Source organism: Gorilla gorilla, chromosome 1 (assembly GCF_029281585.2).
Source record: "Gorilla gorilla gorilla isolate KB3781 chromosome 1, NHGRI_mGorGor1-v2.1_pri, whole genome shotgun sequence".
Lineage (NCBI taxonomy): Eukaryota > Metazoa > Chordata > Mammalia > Primates > Hominidae > Gorilla > Gorilla gorilla.
In genome coordinates, this window is record NC_073224.2 from 187,985,856 (window position 1) to 188,010,710 (window position 24,855).

Consider the following 24,855-nt stretch of genomic DNA (forward strand, 5'->3'; position numbering starts at 1 on the left):
CCTCCCAAGTAGCTGGGACTACAGGCATGCACCACCATGCCCGGCTAATTTTTGTGTTTTTAGTAGAGACAGGGTTTCACCATGTTGGCCAGGTTGGTCTCGAACTCCTGACCTCAAGTGATCCGCCCACTTCGGCCTTCCAAAGTGCTGGGATTACAAGCGTCAGCCACTGTGCCTGGCCAAGAGTTTTCTTAAACAAGGTTGATGGTAACATGGTGACATTTTTTAAAGGGTTGCTCGGGCTTGTGTCAAAATGATTTTGGTATCTGACTCAGAATGAATGGGACCAGGAAGTCTCACAGCTACCAAAGTCACCAGGAGTATGGCAGAACAGGGGCTAGTGAGGATGACCATGGGCCAGGGGCTGCAATCTTTAATGCATAAGGAGCAATTGGGTGTCAGTGATGAGGAGGGGTGGAGGGTGGTATGACTGGAGAGCACAGGAGAAAGAATTTTTGTACAAGGGTGGAAATGGCCATGCTGACACCACCTCCTGGTTTTATAGGGTGAATTGGAGAGTGAAGGCAGGAATTAGGAAGCTGTTGCATTAGTCCAAGCAAGAAGTGATGATGCTGGAGTCAGAACAAGGGCAATGGAGACACAGAGGAAGGGCAGGGATATGTTAAGGCGGTGGGATGTGGGGTGTGAAGGAAACACAGATAGGGTAGAGGACAGCGTCCAGGTTTCTGGCTTCGTTTCCGCTTGTAGTCAGCCTCCCTCTCTGGGCTTTTGTGAAGACGGAGCCATAGAACAGACCAGAAAGCAGTTTGGAAATGGCAAAACTGCTACCCATCATCAGCTACATTATCATCAAAGCTCTCTAATTACCCTAGTAAGTTCAGTCAATGGAACGAGGCATGACAATTAAGATAAATCACCAGAGTCACCCAGACATGGGGGACCTGGAGGTCCTGAGTCACCTCGGATTCCTTACACCTGCTAGGAGTTGAGGGCCGGGGCGGGGCGAACACAGACTCCGCCCTTGGGCGGGGCCTGGATGCGGCCGGAGCAGAGCAGCGCTGGAGCCGGAGCCTCAGCCCTCAGGCGCCACTGTGAGGACCTGACCGGACCAGACCATCCCGCAGCGCCCCGCCCCGGCCCCCTCCGCGCCCTCCCGCCGCCAGGTCCTGCCGTCCCGCCGACCGTCCGGGAGCGAACCCGTCGTCCCGCACTCGGAGTCCGCGGTAAGGGGCGCGGCCCCGGCAGCCCGCCCGCGGAGGATCAGGGACCGATCCCCGGCGCGGGGCGCTGGGCACCGAGAGCGGGAGCCGAGAAGGAGCGCGGGGCAGCGGAGGGAAGCCGGGGGAGGAGCGAGGGAGGGGGCTCCGCGGCGGCAGAGGTGGGGCTCACCTAGGGAGGGGGCGCCGATGGGGTCTCCCGGACCTTGGGGGCAGCCGGGGGAGCTCCAAGGGCGGGAGGGGAGCAAGAAAGACGGCGCTGGGGCTGGGAGGAGAGATGGGGGGCAACTGGAGGGCAGTGAGGGATCGCTGGGGGAAACCGGGGCGTGGGGGGCGGGGGAGCTGCGAGGAGGGCGGAGTGGGGCTGTGCGGAAAGGTGGTACCGGGCAGCCGAGGGGCAGGGAAGGGGGCGGTGAAGGGAGCGGACTGAGGGGAGCTAGAGCGGGGGTGCGAGGGGAGGCGTGGAGGTGAGGAGCTGAGGGGAGGGGACTGGCTGGGCGGGGGTCGTTTGGAGCTGGCGGGGACTGAGGTGCCGAGGGCAAGGGGCGCTGGGCAGCTGGGGAGTGTCTGGTCGGGAGAGGGTCAGGGGGTGGGGATGTGGGTATGGATAGCTGGGATGGAGAAAGGCAGCAGGGCAGTGTCTGGTCGAAAGAGGGTCATTTATGGGGGATGTGGGTATGGATAGCTGGGATGGAGAAGGGCAGCAGGGCAGTGTCTGGTCGAAAGAGGGTCATTTATGGGGGATGTGGGTATGGATAGCTGGGGTCGGAGGTTGAGCCCGGCTGGGGACCGGCGTGGGGGTAACTGTAGATGGAAGGCGAGGGGTGGGGCTTGGGGGCGGGAAGCTTGGGAGAATGGAAGGGTGAGAGGCCAGGTTGGGTCTACCCTGCTGCAGAGGAAGGGGGCAGGGAGCCGGTGGAGACACAGGGAAGTGGCCTTGGAAATGGACACTCCTACATTCTGGTCAGGAGTGGGGAGGAGGCTCTGGAATAGAGTAGGGTCTGGCGGCTGCAAGTGGAGGAATCGTGAGAGAACTTGGAGTGTATAGATAGGGTGGTGGGGCGCTGGGTCAGGCTGGGGAGGAGGCCAGGTGTGGGTCGTGGTGTAAGGGTGGAAAGGTAATGGGGGCTGGAGTGGTGTCCACGCACTAGCGGTGTCTTGGCCACTCAGGAGTCCAAGGAGGGGACCCAGGCACTGGACCTTGTTACACGGGCACTGGGGATCACAGAAAATAAGAGAATCGTGGACAGAAAAAGTCATCCAACTCTGTTCTGTAGTCCAAGCATGGAAGCAACTTTGGGGAGGGCAGGGCAGCAGCCTTTGGAAGCTAAGAGAGATGTGGAGGAGGTGGGAGAAAGATGGGCCCTCAAAAAAAAAAAAAAAAAAAAAAAAAAACACACACACACACACAAAACAAGATGGGCCCTCTTCCCCCGGCTTCCTGGAATCCAGATGGAAAGGGGTGGGAGACAGTAAAAGGAGAGGATGTGTGTGTGTGTGTGTGTGTGTGTGTGTGTGCACAGGTGGGTGTCCACCTGTTCTGTGCCTATAAACAGAGGAAGACAATGGAAGCCGTGAAAGGCCCTATCTATAGAAGTGGAAAGCCCTGGTGCCCTGTGGGAGCCAGAGAAGAAGCATTTTGGGGGAGGTGGGTGGGTTGGGGAAGCCTTCCTGGTCATGAAGGATTTAGCTAGCAGTGGAGGAAAGTGTGTTCCTATCAGAGGAAACCCTATGGGAAAAGGCAAAAATCTAAAAGCATCTCCAGTCCAAGAAATAGATCTTCAGTTTCTTAAAGATTATGATATGAAGGGAGGCATCAGTAACCTATACAAAATATTTAAATAGGTTTCCCCTCTAAGCTTGAAGCTCCTAGGGTTTCTCTCCATCTCCCTAAAGTATAGCACAGGTCCTGGTGCATAGTAGGTGCTTGGTGAATGTTGATTGAATGAATAATTGGTGCTCCTGCCTCCATTTCTTCATCCATTCCCAAGAATTGTTGTGAGAATCAAATAGGATAATGTGGGTGAAAAGAACTTTGTAAACTGTAAAACAATGTACAAAGAGAGAGGCCACTGATGTTATTCTGCAGGTGTTCCTGTTTTGTCAGTGGACACACCCATGGCTATCTCTTTCCAATCTGGAGGAGGAAGGAAATGAATATCAAGCATCTGTTGGTGCAAGATGGAATGCATTGAAAGCATCTTGTAGAATGCTAGACATTTAGTAGGTGCTCAATAAATGGTAGCTATTGTGATATTGTTTCTGTGGCTCTAGGAGACCTGGGAAAACAATGAGAAGGTGGTGATAGGTCAGCAGTGGGGAATGGTCTAAAGACAGATTGAATTAGAAAAGTAGAGTATGGCTTAAAGGAGGAGGATGAGGTCCACATTTGCCCAACTCCCTTCTTATTCTCACTGAAATGCTCCAAGTAGGAAGACAGGGAATTACATTTATTGAGCCCCTGCTATATTGCATATACAGTTGACCTTTGAACAGCATGGGTTTGAACTGTGTAGGTTCACTTATACCCGAATTTTTTTTTTCAACCAAACACTGATTAAAAAAAAATACCATGGTAGGTCAAGCGCAGTGGCTCAAACCTGGAATCCCAGCTATTTGGGAGGCTGAGGTAGGCGGATCGCTTGAGCCCAGGAACTTGAAGCTACAGTGAGTTATGATCAGGCCACTGTACTCCATCCTGGGAAACAGAGTGACACCCATCTCTTAAAAAAGAAGAAAAAGAGAAGAAAATACAGTAGTGAAGGGAGGTGAAGTCTGTATATTCAGAGGACCAACTTTTAGCCTAGGTGGGTTCCACTGGGCCAACTGTGGTTCTTGAGTAGGCATGGATTTCGGTATATATGGGGGTCCTGGAGCCAATCCCTTGCCTATACCAAGAAATTACTGTACTATTCTAGATGTATAACCCACATTACCTATAATTTTTCCAACAACACTTGTTTTATGAATGAGGAAACTGTCTTAGTCATGTAAAATTTCTTGCCAAGGTCTCATAGGTAATAAATGATAGACCTGGAAACTGAATCTAGTTTGTTTGATTTGGAGCTCCAAACTATTTCCACTACTCAGGATGACTTGCTAGAAGAAACCATGAAGCACAGAGACAAACAAACAAACAAACAAAATAAGGGGTTAATAAAACACCCTCCCATATACAGGTTTTAATTCTTGCAACAGTTTTGCCAGGAAGCCATTTTATGAGCTCCTTTTATAGATAAGGAAACTGAGGCCAGGAGTGTGATTTGCCTAAGTTTACAGGACCACTGAAAGAGCCAGGGCTTATCTTTCAAACGCCAGGTCTCTTGGACTCAGTCTCATGTTCTTTCCAACAAAAGGTAAGTTCCTTCATTCACTTCTTCACTCCATTTATTGAGCTGATCTCTTCTCGCTGGATTTTAGGGCTCTCTCCTCCTCTTCCCCGCTCTTTCCTGGCTGAAGTTGGCTTCTTCCTTAGGTGCTTATTTCTGCCGCCTATCAGACTGAAAGGGTTGTTTTTCACAGCCACCCTTTGAGGAGTCATTTCTTTCCCCCAGCCTGGGACAGGGACGACTTCCCAGATGGTCCCTGGGCCTTCATCTGTATTGCTTGTCACGGAGATAGCTCTATCATTTTATGTGACTGTCACAAAATAGAGGAAAGATTTGATTGATGCTTATCTTACAAATGCAATTCTGCACGCACCACTGTGCAGTGACCTGTCTGCTTAGATCTGCCTCAGGCAGCTGCCTGCTGGGATGCTTTTTGCCTGTCTTCCAAATGTCTGAGTAGCCCCTGGCCGCCCTCTCCTAAGAAGATCCCCTTGGGGGCTTCCATCTGAATGAGCCTTCCAACTGAACTCAGCTCTCTGCCTCTCCCCGTTCTCACACCACCTACTGGGAAAGCCACGTTGCATGTGCATAAGCAGATGTTGACAGTGTGGTATGGCAAGTACAGTATGGTAGCAAGACACTCAGGATGTTGGGGATGCTTCTTTTTTTTAATTTTTATTTTTAGAGATAGGGTCTCACTCTGTCACCCAGGTTGGGATACAGTGGTGCAATCATAGCTCACTCTAACCTTGAACCTCTGGACTCAAGTGATTTTCCAGCCTCAGCCTCCCAAGTACCGAGGACTACAGGTGCACACCACCACATCCGACTAATTTAAACTTTTTTTGGCTGGGCGCGGTGGCTCACGCCTGTAATCCCAGCACTTTGGGAGGCTGAGGCAGGCGGATCACAAGGTCAGGAGATTGAGACCATCCTGGCTAACACAGTGAAACCCCGTCTCTAGTAAAAATACAAAAAATTAGCCGGGCATGGTGGCGGGCGTCTGTAGTCCCAGCTACTCGGGAGGCTGAGGCAGGAGAATGGCGTGAACCCGGGAGGCGGAGCTTGCAGTGAGCTGAGATCGCGCCACTGCTCTCCAGCCTGGGCGACAGAGTGAGACTCTGTCTCAAAAAAAAAAAAAAAAAAAAAAAAAATTTCGTAGAAATGGAATCTCACTATGTTTACCAGGCTGGTTTTGAACTCCTGGCCTCAAGTGATTTTCCCATTTTGGCCTCCGAAAGTGTTGGGATTACAGGCATGAGCCACCATGCCCAGCCAGGATGCTTCTTTATTCACCCTAAAATTGTTGTGGTTTTTGTTTTCCTTAATCCCGTCAAACCTGGAAGCCATTAGGTAAGAGAAGTTCCATTCATGACCCTCCAACTGACTTGCTGTGTGAGCTTGGACAAATCACTTGTGTTTGCAGAGCCTCAATTTTTTTTTTTTTTTTTTTTTACCTGTAAGATAAACGGAGGTAGATCAGGAACTGAAACAATTTTTTACTCTTGCCATCACTTCCTAGTCTCATATCTGTGGCAGTCACAGCTAATAAAGACAGGCAAATTTCTCACTGATTCTACACGAGGCTACATGTATTTTTCTCAGCACAGTGTATGAAACATACTTATATACGTTTTCTTATTTAAAATTCACAGCACCTTGTGAAGTAAGTATTATTGTCAGATGAGGACACTGAGGCATAGAATTTAAGTAACTAGGCCAAGTTTACACACTGAGTTACTGGGAAAGCTGGGCCCAGTAGCCAGGCTTTTTGTTACAATAAAAAGCTGCTACTCCAAAGTCCCCTCTAATTCTAGCAGTTTAAGAGTGTGAAGCTGGGCTACATCAGAAAAGTGAAGACCAGTAATCTGACATTTACACTGATAGTCTGGCGCTTGAAAAATGCTCTATATGTGTTTCTTGAAAGACATAACACCCTCTAAGGATTTACTGTAGGTCTAGCGTTGACCAGATGTAAGGATGGATAAAGCCCCCTTGAATCCAGAAGAGAGAGCAAACAGTTAATTGTAAAACAGGCCCAAATAATGGAGCCACAATCAGGGAGAGGGCAGTTGAACAAGATTTGCCTGCAGAAGTGAATTAAAGGGGCCAGTGAAATAATATGTATTCAGTACCTCCATGGGCCGAGAAACTGTGTCAGATTGTTTACATATAGTACTACTCTTTCTATTTGTACCAAGCTCTGTGAAGTAGGTGGTATTTTCTCTATTTTAAGGTAAAAGTGCTGTGGCTTAGAGAGGCAATATGACTTACCTAAGAATTCATCTGGGGGGTAGAGCATTGATTTTAAACTTTTTCATAACACTGCAGGGTACTAAGTCTAGTCTCGGCTGTTAGCTATGAGATTTGGGCAAATCCTTTTAATTTCTCATTTTCAGTTTCCTTCTTGATCAAATGGAAATAATAATCCCTGTCTTTCCAGCTTTATTTCCCAGGTTTATTTAGAGATAAAAGAAGATAAAGGATATGAAATTGTGGTAAAGATCACATTTATGTTTTAGTAGTGACTCTTTGACCAGCAATTCCACTTCAAGGAATGTCTCTCAAGGAAGTAATTAGGAAAATGTACAAAAATTTATGTAAAGAAATGTTCACTGCAGTTTCATGTGTAATAATTAAGAGTAGAAAAACAACTTAAAAACAACTTCCTAAAGAGAGTGACAACATTAAATAATTGATCTGGCTGGGCCAACATGGTGAAACCCCGTCTCTATTAAAAATACAAAAATTAGCTGGTGTGATGGTGAGCACCTTGTAGTCCCAGCTACTTGGGAGGCTGAGGCAGGAGAATCGCTTGAACCCAGCAGTTGGAGGTTGCAGTGAGCCAAGATTGCGCCATTGCACTCCAGCCAGGGTGACAGAGCAAGACTTCGTCTCAAAAAAAAAAAAAAAAAAGAATTGGTCTTATGACATCTATAGGATGGAATATAATGTAGTCAACTGAAATGATGTTTTTTTAGAGTTTTCAAAGTCTCATTCATGCTTTTTTTTTTTTTTAATTAGAGAGTCTCCACTGTTGCCTGGGCTGGAGTGCAGTGGCATAATCTCCGCTCACTGTAACCTCCGCCTGCCAGGTTCAAGTGATTCTCCTGCCTCAGCCTCCAGAGTAGCTGGGATTACAGGCGGCCACCACCACGCCCAGCGAATTTTTTGTATTTTTAGTAGAGATGGGGTTTCACCATGTTGGCCAGGCTGGTCTCGAACTCCTGACCTCGTGATTCACCCGCCTCAGCCTCCCAAAGTGCTGGGATTACAGGCATGAGCCACCGCACCCAACCCTTACTTTCTTTTCTTTTTTTTTGAGACAATGTCTTGCTCTGTCACCCAGACTGGAGTGTAGTTGTGCAATCTTGACTCACTGCAGCCTCCGCCTCCTGGGTTCAAGCAATTCTTGTGCTTCAGCCTCCTGACTAGCTGGAATTACAGGTGTGTGCCACCACACCCGGCTAATTTTTGTATTTTTAGTAGAGACTGGATTTCACCATGTTGGCCAGGCTGATCTTAAACTCCTGAGCTCAAATGATCCGCCTGCCTCGGCCTCCCAAAGTCCTGGGATTACGGGCCTGAGCCACGGCACCTGGCCTCAAAATCTCATATTTTTGTAGTACTTTCGGAATTATTTAAGTACAGTCTTGCATTGCTAATGACAAGGATATGTTCTGAGGAATGTGTCATTAGCCGATTTCATAGTTGTATGAACATCATAGAGTATACTTACACAAACCTACATGGTATATGGTATAGCTTACTATACACATAGTCTATATGGAATAGATAGCCTATTGCTCCTAGGCTACAAACCTGTACAGCATGTTACTGTATTGAATATAGCAGGCAATTGTAACACAGTGGTAAGTATTTGTGTAGCTAAACACATCTAAACATAGAAAAGGTACAGTAAAAATATGATGGTTTTTTTTTTTTTTGAGACCAAGTCTGGCTCTATCACCCAAGCTGGAGTGCAATGGTGCAATCTCAGCTCACTGCAACCTCAGCCTCCTGAGTAGCTGGGATTACAGGTATCTGCCACCATGCCTGGCTAATTTTTTGTATTTTAATAGGGATGGAGTTTCATCATGTTGGCCAGGCTGGTCTCTATCTCCTGACCTCAAGTGATCCACCCACCTTGGCCTCCCAAAGTGCTGGGATTACAGGTGTGAGCCACTGCACCCAGGCATAATATGGTATAAGAGATAAAAAATGGTACCCCTATATAAGACACTTACCATGAATGGAGCTTGCAGGGCCGGCAGTTGCTCTGGGGGAGTCAGTGAGTGAGTGGTGAGTGAATGTGAAGGCCTAGGACATTACCATACACTATAGGAGACTTTATAAACACTCTACACTTAGGCTACACTAAATTTATTTAAAAATATGTTTCTCCAATAATAAATTAACTTTGGCTTACTATAACTTTTAAACCTTATAAGCTTAAAAAATTTTTAAAACTTCTTAGACTCTTTTATTTTTTATTTATTAATTTTTTTTTTTTTTTTTTTGAGATTGAGTCTTGCTCTGTCACCCAGGCTGGAGTGCAGTGGATCTCTGCTCACTGCAACCTCCACCTCCCGAGTTCAAGCAATTCTTGTGTCTCAGCCTCCTGAGTAGCTGGGATTACAGGCGTGCACCACCACGCCTGGCTAATTTTTGTATTTTTAGTAGAGATGAGGTTTCACCATGTTGGCTAGGCTGGTCTCGAACTCCTGACCTTAAGTGATCTGCCTGCCTCAGCCTCCCAAAGTCTGGGATTACAGGTCTGAGCCACCATGCCCAGCCATGGACTCTTTTATAATAACACTTAGCTTAAAGCACAAATACACCGTGTGGCCTTTTTTGAGATGAAGACTCAGTGTGTCACCTGGATTGGAATGCAGTGGTGCAATCATGGGTCACTGCAGCCTCAAACTCCTTGGCTTGAGCGATCCTCCCACCTTGGCCTCCCAAAGTGTTGGGATTATAGGTATGAGCCACTGAACCTGGCCTTTTCTTTCTTTCTTTTCTTCCTTAGTTTTTAAATTTATGTTTAAAATTATTTTGTTAAAAAGGAAGACACAAATACACACCTGAGCTTAGGCCTACACAGGGTCCAGGAGCATCAATATCACTGCCTTCCATTTCCACGTCTTGTCCCACTGGAAGGTCTTCAGGGGCAATAATAGGCATGGAGCTGTCATCTCTTATGGCAATATCTTCTGGAATACCTCCTGAAGGACCTGCCTGAGGCTGTTTTACTGTTAACTTTTTAAAAAATATTAAATATAAATAGAAAAAGTACACTCTAAAATAACAATAAAAAGTGTAGTAAGTAAATACAGAAGCCAGTAACATAGTCATTTATTATCAATATCAAGTATTATGTATAGCACATAATCGTATGTGCTATACTTTTATACAACTGGCAATGCATTAGGTTTGTTTACACCAGCATCAACACAAATATGTGAGTAATGTGTTGTGCTACAATGTTACCATGGCTACTATGTCACTAGGCAATAGGAATTTTTCAGCTCCATTATAATCTTATGGGACCGCCATTGTACATGTGGTCTGTCGTTGACTGAAATGTTGTTATGCAGTTCATGATTGTGCTTTTAAAATTTAAGTGATTTGCTAAATGATAACATACCATATATTGTAGCCTCTACCTTGTGCATATGATGTCAGCTATTACAATATGCATAGAAGGTATAGACTAGAATGCATGGTATGTTATTTATATAGAAATAAAAAGTATAAATAGGTCTCTTTGCTTATATATGCAAGGGCTATCTCTGAAGGATATATAAATTGATAACATGTATGCCTCTGGGGAGGGGAACTGGATCAGGAATCAGAGATGGAAGCAAGACTTACTTTTCAGTGTAAACCTTTAGGTTTCATATTACTTGTATTTTATGCTAGGAATTAAGAGAATAATGCAGCTGGGTGCGGTGGCTCTCGCCTGTAATTCTAGCACTTTGGGAGGCCACGGAAGGCAGTCACTTGATCCCGGTTTAAGACCAGCCTGGACAACATGGTGAAACCCCATCTCTACAAAAAGTACAAAAATTAGCTGGGCATGGTGGCACATGCCTGTAGTCCCAGCTACTCGGGAGGCTGAGGTAAGAGGATTGCTTGAGCCCAGGAGATCAAGACTGTAGTGAGCCAAGATAGCGCCATTGCACTCCAGCCTGGGCGACAGAGTGAGACCCTGTCTCAAAATAAAATAAAATAAAATAAAAATAATAATAATTGAGCTACAGCTGGTAAAAAAGGTAATACTTGCAAATAGGATATGCTTGAATTATTTTCCATAAGTATGTATTACCTTTTAAATTAACAAATAAAACATAGTATTAAAATAGATGGCTTTTTTTAAAAGTACAATTTCCATTTTATTTTTCTCCAGAGAATAGTCCATCTTCAGTCTTTAAGGACTCAGCTCCTTACATGGGCTTTGGTGGGGGTCGTGGGGCAGCACCCACAGGTCTAAATCAGGGTGGGGGTGTTTGGTCCTTGCGGGCATCATGAGATCGATTCCTGACTACTTTGCTGTGAATTGCACAACTCGCATAGTAATGTAGCTTCACATACTGCTTGGGAAGCACATAGGCATCGAAGATGCTCACTTCAGAAATGTCCCTGACTGCTGTGGCCTCCGCTATGTTTCAAATGATGAATTTCTTAATGGCCTTGTCCTTGGGCACACATTGGGCACAGTTCATCCAGTGAATAGGCTGCACATGGCTGCAGGCCTTTTCGGCACAACCATTGTTCCTTCTTTTCTTTGTCATCTTGGAGGCATGGACTGGAGAGGGGAGGTTTTTTTTTTGTTTTTTTTTTTTGGTAGAGACAGTCTTGCTCTGTTGCCTAAGCTGGAGTGCAGTGGCACAATCGTGGCTTACTGCAGCTTCAAATTTCTGGGCTCAAATAATACTCCTGCTTCAGCCTCCCAAGCAGCTGGGATTATAGATGTGTGCCACCACGCCTGGCTAATTTTTTACTTTTTGTAGAAATGGGGTCTCCCTATGTTGCCCAGGCTGGTCTTGAACTGCTGGCCTGAAGCCATCCTCCCACTTTGGCCTCCCGAAGTTCTGGGATTACAGGTGTGAGCCACTGCACCTGGCCTTAGGTGGCACTCTTTTGTATGAAAAAATATTGGAGGAAATACAGTAAAATGTTAACAGCCATAGTTTCTGAGTGGGTGGGGTGTCAGTTAATTTTTTTTGGGGGGGGGTGGAGTCTCGCTCTGTCACGCAGGCTGAAGTGCAGTGGCCTGGGTCTGAGCTCACTACGAGCTCCGCCTCCCTGGTTCACGCCATTTTCCTGCCTCAGCCTCCTGTAGCTGGGACTACAGGCACCCGCCACCACCCCTGGCCAATTTTTTGTATTTTTAGTAGAGATGGGGTTTCACCGTGTTAGCCAGGATGGTCTCGATCTCCTGACCTCGTGATCTGCCTGCCTCAGCCTCCCAAAGTGCTGGGATTACAGGCGTGAGCCACCGCGCCCAGCCGTCAGTTAATTTTAAATTCTCTTTTTTACGCTTTTACATAATATAATTTTCAAATTTTTTATAATGAATATATTCATAGTAGAAATTTTCTCTTGTGAATAAAGAAAGATGACTGGCAGGCAGCAGAGTGGAGGATGGTGTGAGGTTGTTGTGGTTGCTTCCCTTGTTTTAATGTAGAAAAAGCATAATGTGGCCAGGCGTGGTGGCTCACGCCTGTAATCCTAGCGCTTTGGGAGGCTGAGGCAGGTGGATCACCTGAGGTCAGGAGTTCGAGACCAGCCTGGCCAACATGGCAAAACCCCGTCTCTACTAAAAATACAGAAATTAACTAGGCATGGTGGCAGATGCCTGTAATCGCAGCTACTTGGGAGGCTAAGGCAGGAGAATCGCTTGAACTCAGGGAGCAGAGGTTGTAGTGAGCCAAGGTTGCGCCACTGCACTCCAGCCTGGGCGAAAGAGCAAGACTCCATCTCAAAAAAAAAAAAAAAAGCATAATGCCTTTACATGGCAAGTTCTTGCAACAGCCTTTGCACCTAGTACCATGAAAAGCTGAAAAGTTAAGGCTGTGAGACAGTTTAAGCAGCCAATGGCACCCTCCCTTCCAACCTCACTTTCTTCCTCCATGTAAGTGCTATGCCTCAGTCTCCAAGTGTCCTGGGCATGTTCCACACTTGCCTAGTGAGTCTTGTCATGGGACAGATTGATACAGGGATGGAACTTACAGTCTCAGATAAGGATTGAGAGCTGGGAACAAAGGGAAGGAAGAACAGAGACCACAGGAGTCCAGTGGTGACATATGCAAGGAACTTTTATTAAAAGGCTGCTAACAATCTTACATATTTGTCTAACTTTTCTTCAAGAGAGCTTTAAACCTACATTAATCAGCTCCTTATCCTTACAGCTCACCTGAGAGGCCCAAAGAGCCACACCCACCAGCCTCATGCCCTTTCTTTGCCCTTGGGGAAAAAAGCAGGAATTCCTAAAAAGAATGAAAACCCAGACACCATCACACTTGAATGCTGTCCTCCCACCCTCCTCTGACCACTCATCCAGCCATCTGGGTACCCTTGTGCTGAGAAGAAGGGGAGATTTCAGGTGGAGACGCAGGGTACCTGAGGCTTCCAAGACATAGGAGAAGCAATTAAAGACTTAAATAAGACCATGTGACCAAGTGCTGAATTATGGAGTTCAGATTCGGGTGTTCTAGGAAAGCAGATGGTGACAGAACTGAGAAGGCTGGGGTCTCAGGAAAGGCCTGGCATGTATTAAATATTTGCTGAATGAATGAGTGAACAAATAAAGGACCTAGGCTTTGAAGGCTTTGGAATAATAAGGACATATGTTCACATCTGTGTGGAATTTACCAGTTGATAATGGTTTCATCCATTGTTATCTCATTTGAGTCCTGTGATAGCCCTGTGAGAAGAGCAGGGTGGAAATTGTTCTCCCCATTTTCCAGATGAGGAGATTGAGCCCCAGAGTGATGAAGTGACTGTGATGAATTCAGCACACATTTCCTGAGTGCTTATTATGTGCTAGGATTCATGCTGGAAGCCAGACATGTAGGAATGAAGTCCATTAAGGCCCAGATGCTCATTCCAACAGTGCTGAAGTGATACAAGGGCTGTTACAGTGTTCTGGGAGCACAGGGAAGCTGGCACTTGACCTGGATCTCCAAGGATGGGTACGAATCTTTTAGGAGGAAAAGAGAATTCTAGGCAGAAGGAATACATGTAAGGGACAAAGGCAAGGAATAATGTGGCTTATTTGGCATAAAGTGTGTAATTAGATCTAAGGGAAGCACAGGTTGGTGAAGAGAAGGGGTATGGGAAGGTAAAGTTTAGAGAATTGGCTCTTTGGTTAGTTGGTTATTTGTCAAATTGAACAGTTTGGACTTGATCTTTAGAGCTGTGGAAAGCCATGAAAGTTTCTATGTTTTATTTATTTTATTTTTTAGAGATGAGGTCTTGCTCTGCTACCCAGGGTGGCATTCAGTGGCATGATCATGGCTCCCTGCAGCGTCGAACTCCTGGGCTCAAGTGATCCTCCCACCTCAGCCTCCTGAGTCATAATAGTTTTTGAAGCAAGAGAATGATAGCCCTTTACTGAGTCTTTCCTTGGATGTGCATGTGTTTGCTGTTCTTGGCTTTTTTTTTTTTTCTTTCCCCAAAATAGCTCAGGAGCTGCTTCCTCCAGGAGCCTCTCCTTGATCACCGGGCCTCCAGGCTGAATGAGATGCTTCTCATGGACTTCCTCAGCCAGGACTCCTCTGTCTTATCACTTATCTACTGCTTTGTTACTCTGTGTTGACCCACCTTTTATTCTAGTTTTTGTCCACCTAGAGGTCAGGTACCATGTCTGACTCACGTTTGTAAGCCCCATGCCCAGCACAGGGCTTGCCCCAGATCAATGTGCTCAGTAAATATTTGCTGAAGGAATGAATGGGAGGAGCTGGGTTCCACCTCAGTGCTGAGACAACATTTGGGGCAGGTGTAGTGATGGGGTGATTCTGAGTAGTGTGCATTTCCTCAGTGGTGCTGGAGTAAGGAGTGAGTGTGTGAATGGTGGGGTGACCATTAGAAGGTTGGTGACTCAGGGTGACACCGAAGGTCTGTTCCTGAGTGACTCTAGGTCTCTCTTGCAGATGGCTTCAGTGACAGATGGTAAAACTGGAGTCAAAGATGCCTCTGACCAGAATTTTGACTACATGTTTAAGCTGCTTATCATTGGCAACAGCAGTGTTGGCAAGACCTCCTTCCTCTTCCGCTATGCTGATGACACGTTCACCCCAGCCTTCGTTAGCACTGTGGGCATCGACTTCAAGGTGAAGACAGTCTACCGTCACGAGAAGCGGGTGAAACTGCAGATCTGGGTGAGTCCCGGGAATCTTGGGCAGGATTTTCCTGAGAAGCGGCTGGCCTGCCAGTACAAGGGCTTAGAAGTGGGGCCAGCTTGGAACTTCTGGGCCTTACAGCATCAGGCATTAATGCTGTTTCAGGTGTGGCCCCTGGGCTACCCTCTGCTAGTTTTATACAAGTTTGCTCTCCTCCAGGGGTTCAGTTGCTTCTGCTGTTTAACTATCCAGGAGGTTTTATGTTGGCTTGTCTAAATGAGTGACCAAGAAACTGGGGCTTGGAGTTAGAGACTTGGGTTCAAATTCTGCTTCTACCACTTACTAGTCATGGAACTTGACTGAATTGCTTAACTTCTCTGGGGCACCCTTTCTCATTTGGGGATTGTAATAGCATCTACATCATAAGGCTGTTGGGTCCTTAGGTCCTTGGCTTAGTTCCTGGAACATAGTAAATGCACACTAAATGTTAGCTAAGGTGTCAGTTATCTACTGTCATATAACAAATCACTCATAAGTTCATAGTGCCAGACTGGGCAACATTGTGAGACCTCATCTCTACAAAAAAATAAAACAAATTAGCTGGGCATGGTGGTGGGCTCCTGTAGTCCCAGTTACTTGGGAGGCTGAGGTGGAAGGATTGCTTGAGCCCAGGAGGTTGAGGCTGCAGTGAGCCATGATCATGACACTGCACTCCAGCCTGTGCAACGGAGCGAGACTCCATCTCAAATAAATAAATAAATAAATAAATAAATAAATAAATAAATAAATAAATTGGTAGTGTCAAACAACAATAATAATTCATTATCTCATAGTTTCTGTGGATCAAACATTTGGGAGTGGTTGGGGCCTCTCATGAGGTGTAGCCAGATATTGGCTTGGGTTGCAGTCATCTGAAACATACACTGGAGCTGAAGGATCTTTTTTTTTTTTTTAAGACGGAGTCTTGCTCTGTTGCCCAGGTTGGAGTGCAGTGACATGATCTCAGCTCACTGCAACTTCCGCCTCCTGGGTTCAAGCGATTCTCCTGCCTCAGCCTCCCGAGTAGCTGGGACTACAGGTGCCCGCCACCATGCCCAGTTAATTTTTGTATTTTTAGTAGAGATGGTGTTTCTCCATGTTGGCCAGGCTGGTCTCGAACTCCTGACCTTGTGATCCGCCCACCTCAGCCTCCCAAAGTGCTGGGATTACAGATGTGAGCCACCGCGCTTAGCCTGGGGCTGGAGGATCTTAAGACTGCACAGTCACATGTCTGGTGCTAGCTGTTGGCAGAAGGCCTTACTTCTTTCCCATTTGGCCTCTTAGAGTGTCTTCACAGAGCTGCTTAAGTGTCTTTATTTGCATAGCAGCTGGCTTTTCCCAGAGTGAGAGATGTAAAAGGCCAGAGGAAGTGGCAATGTCTCTTATGAGTTAGCCTTAGCCTTACAGCGTTCTGTTGGTCACTGATTCAGCATGGGAGGAAACTACACAAAAGTGTGTATATTGGGAGGAAAGTATCACTGGGGACCATCTTGGAAGCTGGCTGCCACAGCTACTATTATTATTAGTATCTGCCAGTAGTACTAATAAATTATGTACATATTTTAGATGATATAGCAACATGTAGATCATATAGTTTTCAAAAATGAATTAGTACCTGGATTGGAAATTTTGAAAATTTGTGATTTAAAGTATTTAAAACATGTATTATTATTATTTTATTTTATTTTTTTCGAGACAGAGTCTTACTCTGTCACCTGAGCTGGAGTGCAGTGGCACTATCTTGGCTCACTGCAATTTCCACCTCTTGGGTTCAATCGATTCTGTTGCTTCAGCCCCCCAAGTAGCTTCAATTATAGGCGTGTGCCACCACGCCTGGCTAATTTTTGTATTTTTAGTAAAGATGGGTTTTCACCATGTTCACCAGGCCTGATCTTGAACTCCTGACCTCAGGTGATCCACCCGTGTTGGTCTCCCAAAGTGCTGGGATTACAGGCGTGAGCCACCACGCCCAGCCAAAACATATGTTATTTATTATCTTTCTATTCTGCGTGTTAAATGTACATTAATACATTATGCATATATCTTATTGGGGCAGTCTGTATATAGTACTTTTCTTTTTACAAATTATTTCCCATATACTATCTCACAATTCACACTATGAAGTAGGTACTACTTTAATACACTCCTGTTTTGCAGAATAAGAAACTCAGAGATTAGTTAACTTGCCTTAGGTCAATGACACTGCTATAAAGTGGGATTTCAACAAGATCTTCTGATTCAAAAGTATGTGCTCTTTTCTCTACACTGTGCATCTGAGGTATTATAGAGTTCATATTTCCCTCCATGATAATGTCAAATATTATATAGGGATAAAAGTTCATTTTGTTCATTTGCTCTCTGTTAAAGGCATTGAGGATTCAGAGATCATTAGAAATAGAAGAAGCTATACGGGTCGTCTAGTTCACTGATTCCCAGACCCATGGCATCAGCATCACCTTGGAATTTGTTAGAAATGCAAATTTTCAGGCCCACCTCAGAACTATTGAGTCAGAAACTCTGGTGGGTGAGTGACAACCATCTGTGCTATAACAAATTTTCCAGGTGGTTTTGTGGCTGGCTAACATTGTAGAACCACTTAGTTTAACTAGCTTGAGGTAAAAGTCAACATGCATTTACTAAAAGCACCTATTAGGTGCCAGGTGCTTTCACTTGTGTTATTTGATATCATCCTTGCAGTTCATGCACAGGGGGATGTGAGAGCACAGAATATTTGGGGCATGGTGAGCAATAAAGTAAAACTGGATCAAGGTTGTGAAAGAGCAGAGAGTGGGTGCTGAGAGAAATTTGCTGGAGAGGCTATAGGTGGCAGATTGGGGGTCAACGAGATCTTCCACAGCAAACAGAAAGTTCTTGTCATCAGTCAGAGGATTCATGCTTGATGATTCCTTAGGGAACTGAAAAAATTATTAGAGCTTACTTTTAATCTTTGAACGTAAGATATTTTTTACTGATATTTACTATGTGGATTGACAGAAGTGTCTTTGTTTGACCCCCATATCAGATGGTCAGATAGCCTACACTCAAAAAATCTTGAGATAGGAGGAGGCATTCTGCCCTTCTGAGGGGTTGACAGTGGACTGACTCACTTCTTTGTTTATGTTCAGCCAATTGTGAGATTTTGTGGTTTTCTTGTGCCTGGTTAAGTGGATTTATTTATTACATGGTCTAGTTTTAACTAAATGAAACCTCATAATGGATATGTGGCTTTTAAAGAGTCCTATAAAGAAACCTCTGATTGAAGACTATACTAGAAGATTATAGTGAATCCAAGTGAGCATAAAGAAAATGGCTGAACTGGTGTTTTTCCAACTCCCAACACAAGTTCATTGCCAGCCACATTTCGAGGTAAAATTGATGATAATCTAATTAGATCCGACATAGTCAATCTCCCATCCAAGTACTAACCAGGCCCAACCCCTCTTAGCTTCCGAGATCAGATGAGATCGGGCGCGTTCAGGGTGGTATAGCCATAGATGACATGGTCAATCTCATTGCTTTTGCTGAAGGAAAATTAGCAAAGGGTTTTTATGTGTGTGTATGTGCTTTTATGCAGCAAAAATAAAGTTTTCTGGACTATTCATGAATACATTAGATTTTAAACATTTAAATATTGTTTATTTTAATTTTATATATTTTAATATCTTTTGTGTATAGAAGTAGACATATAGATATATAATCTAAAGAATACAGATATACTGTGTGTGCTGTACCTACGTTTTTCTTACTTAAAGGGATGTAAGTTGGAGACCACCACCATAGGCACTGGGGAGCCATAGAAGGGTTTAAACAAGTTAGATTTGCATTTGAGAAAAATTCCTGGCTTCAGTTTGAAGGGTGGATGGAAATGAGGCAAAGAAACCAGGGTTTTGGATCCAAACTCATCAAATTGTATACATTAAATAAGTGTATTTTTTTGTGTATCAATTATACCTCGTAAAGCTATCTAAAAATTAATAAACAAATATAGTAGTGACCAGCTATAAAAGAAAGGAAGCAAGCAAGCAAGCAAGGACTTGGGTAAATTACATGGGGCTGAACTAAGTGTATTATTCTGCTCTGGCTGCCATAACAAAATACAATTGAAATTAATTTTCTCACAGTCTGGAGACTGGAAGTCTAAGATCAAGGTGCCAGTAGGGTTGATGTCTGATGAGAGCTCTCCCCTCGGGCTGCCTTCCCACTCTGTGTTCTTGTGGCCTTTCCTTGGTGCATGGGCATGGGTGAGAGATAGTGCAAACTCTTTGGTGTCTCTTCTTATAATGATATGAATTCTGTTGGATCAGGAACTCACTCTTATGACATCATTTAACTTCGATTACTTCCTTTGAGGCCTCATCTCCAAATACAAGCACACTGAGGGATGAGCGAGACTCCATCTCAAAAAAAAAAAAAGAAAAGAAAGAAGAAAAAGCATAGTGTATACTGTATAGGATTAGGTACTATCTAGGGCTTCAACATACACATTTTGGGAGGACATAGACATTCAGTCCATAACGCTAAGAGTGACAAAATGACATAAGGGATGGAAATGAAGAGAAAGATTTGGAACTAGAATTTACAGAATTTGATGATCAATTGCTGTCCCCTCTTATCCTTGGTTTCACTTTCCAAGATTTCAGTTACCTGGGGTCCTCTAGATCTGAACATACTAAACAGAAAGTTTCTAGAAATTTCTAGAAAGTTCTAGAAATAAGCTAATAAATTTTAAATTGCACACTGCTTTTTTTTCTTTGAGATAGAGTCTCGCTCGGTTGCCCAGGCTGGAGTGCAATGGCATGACCTCAGCTCACTGCAACCTCCACCTCCCAGGTTCAAGCAATTCTCCTGCTTCCGGAGCAGCTGAGATTACAGGTGTACACCACCACGCCTGCCTAATTTTTGTATTTTTAGTAGAGATGGGGTTTCACCATGTTGGCCAGGCTTGTCTTGAACTTCTGACCTCAAGTGATCCGCCTACCTCGGCCTCCCAAAGCTCTGGGATTACAAGCGTGACCCACCGTGCCTGGCCTAAATTGCACACTGTTTTGAGTAGCATGATGAAATATTGCACTGTCTTGCTCTGTCCTGCCCAGGGCATGAATGATCCCTTTATCCAGCATATCCGTGCTGTATTTGCTATCTGCCCATTAGCCACTCAGTAGCCATCGTGGTTATGAAATTGAAAAAACATAGTGTGGTCTGGGTGCAGTGGCCCACGCCTGTAATCCGAGCACTTTGGGAGGCTGAGGTGGGCGGATCATGAGGTCAGGAGTTCGAGACTAGCCTGGCCAACATGGTGAAACCCCACCTTTACTAAAAATACAAAAAATTAGCTGGGCGTGGTGGCAGGCGCCTGTAATCCCAGATACTCAGGAGGGTGATGCAGGAGAATTGCTTGAACCTGGGAGGCAGAGGTTTCAGTGAGCCAAGATTGCGCCATTGCACTCCAGCCTAGGTGACAGAGCGAGACTCCATCTCAAAAAAAAAAAAAAAAAAGAAAAGAAAAAGCATAGTGTATACTGTATAGGATTAGGTACTATTTGAGGTTTCAGGCATCCACTGAGGGTCTTGGAACTTATCCCCCAAGGATGGGGGAGACTGCTTTCATTGTAAAGGGAAAGGGGGAACATTTATGTGTGTTTATACATATCACTTCTGTACACAAAAGTTTTGTGATTTTTTTTTTTTTTGGTTTTGTGAGCTTTGATAAATCACTTCATTTTTATGACTAGTTAATGTCTTCAACTATAAAAGCCTCATAGGTTTGCTGGTGGTGAGGGGGCCTAAATGTGATAACATAATATTGTGTCTGGGGAATGCAATAAATATTGGGTTCCTTCCTTTCTCTACCTTTGGGTCCACATGGAAGGGGTCACTGGGTTGCTTTCTTTCTTTCTTTTTTTTTTTTTTTTTGAGACAGAGTCTCGCTCTGTCACCCAGGCTGGAGTGCAGTGGCACGATCTCAGCTCACTGGAAACTCTGCCTTCTGGGTTCACGCCATTCTCCTGCCTCAGTCTCCTGAGTAGCTGGGACTACACTACAGGTCCCAGCCACCAAGCCCAGCTAATTTTTTTTTTTTTGTATTTTTAGTAGAGACGGGGTTTCACCATGTTAGCCAGGGTGGTCTTGTTCTCCTGACCTCATGATCTGCCCGCCTCGGCCTCCCAAAGTGCTGGGATTATAGGTGTGAGCCACCGTGCCCAGCCGCTGGGTTGCTTTCTGAAGTTTTCCATCTGTGGTTCCAGTGTTGGAACAGCATTTAGTGACTCACTAGCACAGTATGAAGTGTTCAGTTAAATTCCTCCAGCCTATTTGATCTCTCTTAGGGAATTCCAGACACAAGAAGAGGAGGTTATGAGCATTGCTGAGCAGGGCCACCCACAATAGGAATTTCTGTCATCTCTGGGGGATGAGGGTCTTGGGAGTGCCTTATTGCCTGGAGCCCCTCACCACTAAGGTCTCTGAGAGCTCCCTTTGTTTCCTGAGAAGTTAATGATTGTGGATCAGAGAAGAAAGTCTTACTGGGGAGGTAGGGATAGGAGAGAAGCCTCATTATTAGGGAGCGAGAGTATGCACAGGTGTGAGAGGAGACTTGGTAACTCCACAGCAACGGATCCAACTAGAGGCCACTTATTGCTGGGTGCTGGTTGCCAAGCAACCCCTGGAGACCTGTGGGAATAGAAGAGCGGAGGGGGCTTCCACCACCTCTATGTGGGGCCCATTGCAGAGGCTGTCTGGTGCTGATCAAGAGAACAATCCAGAGGATTGAGCTCACCTAGGACTCTGGGTCCTGGATTCTAGTTTTTGTTTGTTTGTTTGTTTGTTTTTTGCTTTTTGTTTTTTGTTTGAGATAGGGTCTAACTCTGTTTCCCAGGCTGGAGTACAGTGGTGCAATCTCAGGTCACTGGAACCTCTGCCTCCTGGCTTCAGGTGATCCTCCCACCTCAGCCTCCCTAGTAGCTGGAACTACAGGTGTGCCTGGCTATGCCATGCCTGAATAAATTTTGTATTTCTTGTAGAGACTGAGTGCAACCAGCACCCAGCAGTAAGTGGCCTCTAGTTGGATCTATTGCTGTGTTGGTGATGATTTAAAAACTCTTAGTGTAACTAAAGACATACATAGATAATGTGCATAAAGCACTAACATAGTGCATGGCACAGAGTAAACACTCAAGAAATCGTAGTTTTTATTAAGGTTCTAGGGAGATTGATAAATAGCATTCCTTTTCTTCCCCACCTAAACCCATTGAGAAATAGATGCAGGAGTCAGAGAGATGGGGAGTAATGGAAAAAAAAAAAGCCTTATTACTCATTAAAGCGAGGATGAAGCCATGGCTAAAGTCTTCCGGCAAGTGCAGCTTGCTAATACTTTACTCTGGAGTCAGAAAGACACACAAACCCAGTCATAGGCCAACGTGGGCCGGTGGCTATAATTAGCCTGTACACCATTCACTCAAAGTCAAAGTCCATGTGGCCCAGATTTACTAATATTTAAGGCCTAAAGCATTCCACTCAGGTCTGTAGGAGAAGCCTCTGTCTCCATGGACAGCCTTCCTCATAGACAGAGAAAGGAGGGTCCCTCCTCCAACAGCTCTTTTTTAAATTATCATTTTTTCATATATTTAATGTTGAGACAGGGTGGCCGAGGCTGGAGTGCAGTGGTATGCTCATGGCTTACTGCAGCCTTGACCTCCTGGGCTTAAGCAATCCTCCCACCTTAGCCTCACCAGTAGCTGGGACTATAGGCCTGTGCCACCATGCCTGGCTAAGTTTTGTATTTTTTGTAGAGACAGGGTTTTGTCATGTTCCCCAGGCTGGTCTCAAACTCCTGAGCTCAAGTGATCTGCCCGCCTAGGCCTTTCAAAAGTGCTGGGATTACAGGTGTGAGCCACTGCTCCTGCCCAATAGCTCTTACTATAATTAAAGACATAGATAAGAGTGACCATGGGTTCCAAAGGGGGGTTAGACAGAATGACAAACACTGGGACAAACAAGAGGAGTCTTAAGAGATTTCCTGGGAATCTGAATTCCACAGTGATGTGAGTAACTCCCCATAAACAGGAACTGAGAACAAGGTCAAGGTGAGATGGGGTGCTGGGCAGTCAGCAAGGTTCGCTTATCAGTCATCTGCCTTATGTCCACACAGCAGCCTCCATGAAATGTTAGGTCACAACATGGCTTTGGAGTCACTTATAAATATTAAAGCTAGTGAGTATTAAATCTGGGAATGTCAAGGATCTGTATCTTAGGGCCAGTAATATAAGAATAGGTGAAATGTAAGGGAGTGTAGGAATGTGGGAAAGGTAATCATACCAGAAACTTGGAAGAAGGAGGATTGTGGCTCTTCAGCAGCCATTTAACAAATATTTACTGTGCCAGACACTGGGGATAGAGATATTAATATAAATGTGACATTCCCTGCCCTCCAGGAGTTAATGAGACTGAAATTATGGGCCCAATAAATGAATACCATAGCTCTCTTGTTCTGATTAGAGGAAGAAGAATAGGATATCAAGAGACTTTTCCCTAGAATTTAAGAATACAGTAATGGATTATTATATGAGATTGGGTAGCTGTCTAATGGGCTTCTCTATTAGTTTCCTGTTGCTGCACTAAAATTACTACAAACTTAGTGGCTTAAGACAACACAAACTTACTATCTCACAGTTCTGGAGGTTGGAAGTCTAAGGTGGGTCTCACTGGGTTAAAATCAATTTGTTGGCTGGTTTCAGTCTGTGTTCTCTCTGGAGGGCCTCATCTCGGGGGGCATCTTTAATTTGCCTTTTCCAGCTTCCAGAGGCTGCCTACATCCCTTTGCTTGGGGCCCCTTCTTCCATCCATCTTCAAAGCTGCAGTGGAACATCTTCCAACCTCTCTGAACCTCCTCCCTGTCTCTTATAAAAACACTTGTGATTATAATGGGCCCACCTAGGCATTCCAGGTCAATCCTGCATTTTCAAGATCCTTAATTTAATCCCATTTGCAAAAATCCCTTTTGCCATGTAAGGTAACATATTCACAGATTTTAGGGATTATATATTTGGGAGACTATTATTCTGATTACTACAGCATCTGTTAGTAACATATAAAAGACCTGGTTGGGCGTGGTGGCTCATGCCTATAATCCTAGCACTTTGGGAGGCCAAGGCAGGAGGATCACTTGAGCTCAGGAGTGAGACCAGCAACATACTGAGACCTTGTCTCTACAAAAAATTTAAAAATTAGCTGTGTGTGTGGTGGCATGTGCCTGTAGTCCCAGCTACTCATGAGGCTGAGGCCAGAGGATCACTTGAGCCTAGGAGGTCAAGGCTGCCTTGAGCTATAACCACACCACTGCACTCCAGTCTGGGTGACAGAGCAAGATCCTATCTCAAAAAGAAAAGAAAAGAAAAAGGAAAATACCTGATATAAATTCCCTCATCCTTTAAGACTCTGAAGCAGGTAATGTCCATGTTTTAAGTTCACACAGCTGATTAAGATTTCCTGTTACCTTGTTAGGTGTCAACAAGCCTGTGAATTTAGAGCACATCACATCTCAGTCTCTCATTTTATTTAATTTAATTAATTAATTTATTTTTTGAGGTGGAGTTTTGCTCTTGTTGCCCAGGCTGGAGTGCCATGGCGCAGTCTTGGCTCACTGCAACCTCCACTTCCTGGGTTCAAGCGATTCTCCTGCCTCAGCCTCCCGAATAGCTGGGATTACAGGCATGTACCACCACGCCTGGCTGATTTTTCTATTTTTAGTAGAGACAGGTTTTCACCACGTTGGCCAGGCTGGTTTCAAACTCCTGACCTCAGTTGATCCTCCTGCCTCGGCCTCCCAAAGTGCTGGGATTACGGGTGTGAGCCACTGTGCCCAGCCTCAGTCTTTCATTTTAGACAGGAGGAGGCTGAGGCTCAGAGTGAGATAGGGACTTTACTGAGGGCTCATGGTGATGTCCCTTGACCCATTCCAGTGCTCTT

The 24,855-nt window shown here is 45.1% G+C and overlaps 1 protein-coding gene and 1 pseudogene across 1 annotated transcript in view; one reads left to right on the plus strand and one right to left on the minus strand.

Moving 5' to 3' along the window:
- The first annotated feature begins 971 nt into the window (after nucleotides 1-971).
- RAB3B (RAB3B, member RAS oncogene family) overlaps nucleotides 972-24,855 on the plus strand; it is an 82,595-nt gene continuing 58,711 nt past the window's right edge. The window contains exons 1-2 of the mRNA XM_019018484.4: nucleotides 972-1,184; nucleotides 14,665-14,892. Coding sequence (XP_018874029.1) covers nucleotides 14,665-14,892 — 228 coding nt within the window. The 5' untranslated portion in view covers nucleotides 972-1,184. The remainder of the gene's footprint in view (nucleotides 1,185-14,664; nucleotides 14,893-24,855) is intronic.
- Nucleotides 10,954-11,301, minus strand: LOC109028427 (small ribosomal subunit protein eS26-like; annotated as a pseudogene).